Source organism: Lactuca virosa, chromosome 8 (genome assembly GCF_052849685.1).
Source record: "Lactuca virosa cultivar CGN04683 chromosome 8, Lactuca_virosa_CGN04683_v6, whole genome shotgun sequence".
NCBI lineage: Eukaryota > Viridiplantae > Streptophyta > Magnoliopsida > Asterales > Asteraceae > Lactuca > Lactuca virosa.
This window is the reverse complement of record NC_136433.1, coordinates 16,123,844-16,130,612: the sequence shown is the minus strand read 5'-3', so window position 1 is coordinate 16,130,612 and position 6,769 is coordinate 16,123,844. Positions and strand designations below refer to the sequence as shown.

At 32.1% G+C, this 6,769-nt stretch overlaps 1 protein-coding gene across 2 annotated transcripts; it reads left to right on the top strand.

The window, feature by feature from the left end:
* The first annotated feature begins 295 nt into the window (after positions 1-295).
* LOC145132657 (protein BTR1-like) lies at positions 296-5,158 on the top strand. Of its 2 annotated transcripts, XM_079067534.1 has the most exons (8): positions 296-389; positions 530-647; positions 1,299-1,534; positions 1,613-1,719; positions 1,808-2,001; positions 4,415-4,479; positions 4,583-4,740; positions 4,855-5,158. In XM_079067534.1, the coding sequence occupies exons 2-8, from the start codon at positions 554-556 to the stop codon at positions 5,003-5,005; spliced, it is 1,005 nt and encodes a 334-aa protein (XP_078923660.1). In that variant the 5' UTR covers positions 296-389; positions 530-553; the 3' UTR covers positions 5,006-5,158. The 2 variants fall into 2 exon arrangements, with proteins under 2 accessions (XP_078923660.1, XP_078923662.1); XM_079067536.1 differs by lacking the exon at positions 296-389 and having other exon boundaries at positions 442-647.
* The last annotated feature ends 1,611 nt before the right edge of the window (positions 5,159-6,769 follow it).

The following is a 6,769-nucleotide window of genomic DNA, read 5'->3' as shown; positions in this document are numbered from 1 at the left end:
GTGCTAATAAAAAACTTTGGAAGGAAAAAAGTAAACAAGTAATTATTTAAGTAGAAAGATCTACTACAATGATTATGAACAATTTAATAGTATGACGACTTTTTTCCCCTTCAAATCGCATAAGGAGAAAAATATCAAAAAATAATAATCATCTTAACTGTTATTGATATTTTATGTATACAATTACCATAAATAAAGAACATGATTGATACATGTTTTATTTAAAAATATAAATTAAAAGAACGTAAATGAAAGTAGGCAAGTAGTTGAGGGACCGTTTATGTAATTCGGTCGAAGAAGAATGAAGGATAGAGGCGGTTCTCACGGAAGGAGAGGGATGGAAGTTTGCAAGTTGTGGACATCAAACTGCATCGGCGGCCTGAACTCAGGTATAATACTACTACTTGCATTCTCTCTCTCTCTCTCTCTCTCTCTCTCTCTCTCTCTCTCTCTCTCTCTACTGAGCAAAAATTCCTCTGAAACTTGGACATAATTTTCATCTCCTGTCTCTTTATCTCTCTACGTCTAGAGCTGAAAAACACGCACTAACGCAATGGTATCGCCGGATTCTGGTTATGCTTCGTCCAACGAGGAGGCTCCGGCGGCCAAATCTCCGACTCACAAGTCACAGTCACTTCCTCCGTCAGGTATTATTAGTATTGTTATAATTTGTTGTTGTTTTTCGATCTCTGGCCGCTATTTGATCTCCTATTTCACCCTAATTTTTATTTGTTTGTCATTCCCTTTTACAACACATATAACAGGCGTACGTGGACTTTGAAACCCTAATTGTTTGTTACATTTCTTCAAATTTTGTGTTTTCGTTGACGAGGTGGAGCTTGATTTGTTTTTGTTGATTTTATGACATGTATTTTAATCAGGTTTTTAAGAAATATAGTAAGTATGGTAAGGATATGCGTGTCGAAGATGTATAAGCTATAGAAATTTAATGTTAGGTTAGTTTGAAATAATTTCATATCTGGTTCGTTATTTTTACGTGCTAGTTTTGATCTATTGATTAGATGCAATAAATAAATGGCAGACCTTTGTGTGTTTATCTGCGTGGGAGATTGGGACTCAATGGAGCTTTGCCTATTTCAATAACACCGGTGCCCATGTATTTGAAAGGGCTGTTGCTCTTCCTTGTCCTAATCTCCATAACTTCACCCCCCTGTACAAACACACCAAAGCAAATCAGATCTAACATGCTTATATTTCAATAAATTTAAAGTAAAACATTACATAAACCTGAGTCTCACTGTCTTTATGTCTTAGTAACATTTCATTTTTTGTTCAAGATGGTATAGAGACAACATATCTGAGGTTTCTTGCATCAAATGCTGAAGCTGGTTCCATCATTGGAAAGGGTGGAACAACAATTTCTGATTTCCAATCAAGATCCAATGCAAGGATTCAGTTATCACGCAATTATGAGTATTTTCCAGGAACATCTGATAGGGTTATCATGGTGTCTGGAACAACCGATGAAGTTCTTGAAGCTGTTGAACTTATCCTAACTAAGTTGCTCAATGAGGTAATTCTTATAACACAGTATACATGATTTTATAGTTTATGCCTCATGTAACTCAACTTACAAAATATTCTTTTATAGTTTTATGCTGAAGATGGTGATGAGGGTGAGCCAAGATCAAAGGTCAGACTAATTGTACCTAATAGCTCATGTGGTGGAATCATTGGAAAGGGTGGATCCATGATTAGGTAAGAATGCTGCTAACACCAAATTTGATCTAAATTACTTTGTAATTTTAAATTGGTGACAACTTCCATTTTTGATATGTTATTACAGGTCCTTCATTGAAGATTCTGGAGCTAACATTAAGATCTCCCCTCAGGATCACAACTATATTGGATTAAATGATAGGCTTGTAACAGTGATTGGCACCCTACAACAACTGGTTCAAGCTATTAATCTGATTTTATTTAAATTATCTGAAGATCTCTACTATCTTCAGTCCATTGGCCCCCCATTTCCATATGCTGGTATGCTTTTTTATTTTTATTTTTTATATTTATTTCTGTTACTGATTTCCCTCATACATAGCATGCAGTTCAATTATGCTGTTCTTTGAACTCAACTTTAGGAAAAATTGCAGGAAATAACAATGAAATTTGCTTCTTTTACTTATAGGGGCACTATACTTTAATTTTTACCCATAATAGCAACATGCTTACAGATTTCTGCTGATTATAGCAATATTTAACCTGGAGAATACCATTTGATTATGTGGCATTTTATTAAGGATGATGTGGCATTCTATTAAGGATGATGTGGCAATACATATACTGCCAAATAAGCATTCAAATAATACCAAATAAAAAAAAAGGTTGTAGGGATTTCAACTCTAGACATCCCACATGTAAAGTAAATACTTTACCAGTTAGGGGCTGTTTGATAGTTGCTGACTGAGTAAGATCTGACTGAGTCAGAGTCTGACTGGGTCTGAAGTCTGACTGAAACCATATTGTTTGATTATGGGTCTGACTGACTGTGCCGACTGTTGAAAATGACAATTTTACCCTTATGTTCTATTATTTTTTCGTGGTATGACAAAAGAACCAAAAACACACAAATACTAATAGATGTATAATATTAGGGGGGCATTTTAGAACTCCAATTGAGATGACAAAAACACACAAATACTAACAGATGTCTAATAGAGGAAATTGAAACTAAAAGATCAAAGGAATGCAATCTTTTGGTTTCTTGTCTAATTAGGCAACAAAATTATATTTTCAAAAGGTATATAATATCTTAGTCCCAAGGACCTAAAAAGAGACACTGAGCAACCCAAAATGATTTCAACCTGCACCTCATGGCTTTAACTTAATTCATAGATCAAGACCTTTAAAAGAAAGGAAACTCTAGAAACCATTATTTAGCTTGTTCGCTATTTGTTTGACTTCATCCATATACTTAATAATGGTTTTTTAATACAATTCAATTAAAACAACAAACAGATGGTCTTTTAATGCAATTCAATTAAAAGAACATACTAATAGTTTTAATAATCTATAATCCATCTTGCTAGCCAGCCTTAAGAAATTGGAAACATAATCAACAACAACCATTTTGAAACATGCTTAAATATCATATGGCAAAGGTTTAGAAGATATCTAACAATCAAGTAATTTGATATCCTTGCTATCCATACAACAAAATTACATAAATGAAACCCTCAAAACATATAAATACACCTGAAAGGAAAAATCTAAACCAAATGAATAACCAGATGAGAAGTTTTGTTGAAATCCTCTTGCATAGCTGTCTGGACTTGCATACTGTACATACTATGTAAATACATTATAATCAAATCTCATCTCAACTCCATTCTTGATTTCATACAAATAATCTGATATAAACGCATGGTTTGATTTCATATAGATAAAAAATCATATCATCAACTGACTTCAGAAAAAAAAAAAAAAAAACCAAAAAACCAAATGCGTACCTGTTGTTGTGGAGGTCGACATTGCCAGAGGCTGAGAAGGCGTCGAAGTCGCCTGAGGAAGCTGCTGATTTCAGGTTGTGTGGATGAGGAGTGGTGGAAACGAAGAAGCGATGCCGGCTGTTGAGTAGAGGCGTGCGTTTTTGTGTGTTTTCTTTTAGGACGCAAGGGCACAAAGGGAACGATGGCTTTTCTTTTTGGGTCAGCAACAATTTTCAATTGGACCGAGTCAGTAGATTGGTCAGCTATTGCTGACCGAGTCAGCCAATTTAGGGCTCTACCAAACAGCCTGGTCGGACCGAGTCAGCCGAAACTTGCTGACCGGACCCAATCAGTTCATTATCAAACAGGCCCTTAGACAATATTCCTTTTACTTTGTTATATTGATTTTATTCTTGTAAATCTTTAAACTTCTGAAATTTGTTTAGTTATATTTTTTGTATTATTTTTTTTTTGAAAATATGAAAAGCTATTAGAAAAACTATATGTAACATAATTATCAATAATGAAATTAACATAATAAAGTCTAACCCAAATTGACCAAATTAACCAAATAAAAACTAGGCTAGTTAACCAAAAGAAGTTTGAAAAATAAATAGTATGATTTTGTTGACAAAAAAAAAAAGTTTTCATAAGTAGTACAAAAAATAAAACTACACTATGCATGTGGGAGGTAATCCTTACAACTTTGTTGATTCTTATTTGTTGAATGCTTACTTGGCATTTACATTGCTACATCATCATTCACTAATACGATGCCACATAATTAAAATAACCAAACGATAATCGCTTACAGCTTCTTAGGGTTAAATATTGCTATAATCTGTAGGATTAAAGTATATTAAACATATAGGTAAAAGAAGAAAACTACATTGCTATTTCTTGCAATCTGCCCCTTAACTTTATGTTAATAATATTCAATATGCTTATTTTTGTTTGTTCCACAGCACCTTACAATGCCCCCTCAAACTACGGACCACATGGGGGCGGTGGAAAGTTTCAAAACAATAAGGTTATTAATTTCCTAACAACTCCGCCTTTGTTCAATACCTTTTATTTAAATCAATTTCTATTATAAATTTCATAGTAAAATAAATCATGGTTTCGTTTTGTAGGAAGATATGAGTAATTCGGTTACTCTAGGTGTTGCAGATGAGCATATAGGGATTGTTGTGGGCCGTGGTGGCAGGAACATCATGGAAATCAGTCAGATCAGTGGAGCCAGGATCAAGATTTCTGAAAGAGGTGATTTCATATCTGGGACATGCGACAGGTAATATTATGCAGCTTCTTAATATTTTCAATTTCCCAAATATTTTAATACAAAGAAATTAATTCTTTTAAATATTCTAATATTATATATATATATATAAATGGCTTGTGGCAGGAAAGTGACAATGACTGGATCACAAAGGGCAATCCGTGTGGCAGAGGCAATGATAATGCACAAGGTTGCTTCTGCTTCAACTCCACCACCACCACCACCTGCAGATATGAATCCTGACCATCTTTCTGTTGAAAATCTCTCAGTGCAGTAATTTGTTTTCATGTCTGGAAGTTAGGTTTTGGAAGAGGGTGTTGTAGTCTTTATTTTTATTTTTATTTTTATTTTTATGTTTAGCTAATTTTATTGTCTATTGATATTAAATGTTTATGAGAGGAATGAAGGGTTTGGTGGGATATTATTATTATTATTATTATTATTATTATTATTATTATAATGTTAATGATTATTTGTTTCAAGTAAATGTCAAGAGTCAATTACAAATTTAATTTGGTCCCTGTCGTATACTGAAAGTCAGAGGTTTGAGGATTTGGTCATTGGGTTAACAACCTAGCTGTTGGATTATTCAAAATGACCATTTTACCCTTGTCTTTTTCATTTTTTAATCTTCCACTAAGGAAACCCTAAAATGAAACCCTTAAATTCACAGATGTTACCATTTCAGGTTTTGCACTTTGCACCATATTTTTCACTATATTTACAATCAATGTATATATTACTAGTTTCAATTTATTGACAGTATACAAATTTAAGTATTATCTTATACAAAAAGTAAAGTTAACATATTGTATTACTAAGGCAATTTAGTGATTGAAACCTACACTTACTATTCAAATCGTAATGTAATATGGTCATAACGAGGGCTGTTCACTGTTCGGATAAAACCGAATTGTCCAATTGGACAATTTGGGTCGGACTATTTGGTGCTAGATATTCAGATTTTGGATTGATTTTCAACAAAACCGAATTATTATTTTGAATTTCGGATTGATTTTGGTTTATAAAATAATAACCGAATAGTTCAAAAAAACCGAGTAACAACTTATTATTTATTTTTAAATGTGTGGTAACTATTTATAAATTTACTATATTATTATTTTTAATTATTATAAATTTTCATTTGATATAATATTTTAATATGTACTTATCAAAAGTTTTTGTCAATAAAATATTAATTATAATCTATTTTTCTTTAGTAGTTGTTTATATATATATATATATATATATATATATATATATATATATATATATAAATAATTTTTTTTAGTTACTTTTATAGATTTGGCTAATATTCAAGTTATATATTTTCCAAAATGTCTTGACTTTAAAAAACCGAATTGTAGAAATCGATCAACAAAATCGATCAAACTGAATTTTAATTTGGTAGAATCGGATTGGATTTAAATTTAATTTGGACTATTTGGATTCATGTTTTGTAAACCGAAATCTATTTAGATTCACTTGATCGGATTGGATCAAACCGATCCAAACGAACATCCCTAGTACTAATCATCAAAATAATATTTTAACACCTAGAAGCTAAGCTTAGGTATAAATTTTATATCTAATTCATTCAAACTAAGTTACGTTCATATATGTCAAGAACTTATAAAATTTATGCGAAAGCTAACCTAATAATTACAAAATCCATTTCTTAATATTTATTGTAAATACAGTTGATATGTGTCACCACGAACACCTAAGCCTAGTCCAGGTATTTACGTATCAATTTTCAAAAAAAATGTTCAAAATTACGCTACCAAAGTATCGTCCTCAGAGATATTTTAAGCGTTGACTTCTAAAGGTCAACTATTCTCTCAAAACTCAGTGAGCCCCACTTTATGACTTTCATAATAAACACCATAGAAAAAAAATGCTTTACACGATGACATAATGGGCAAAATATAATATATGCATCTAGGGTCAATGCATAATATGAAAAAAAAGCTTACCCGTGAAGTCTTCTATAGGTTTTGCTAATTGCTACCAAACTTCTAGTGAGTCATGATTTTGATGA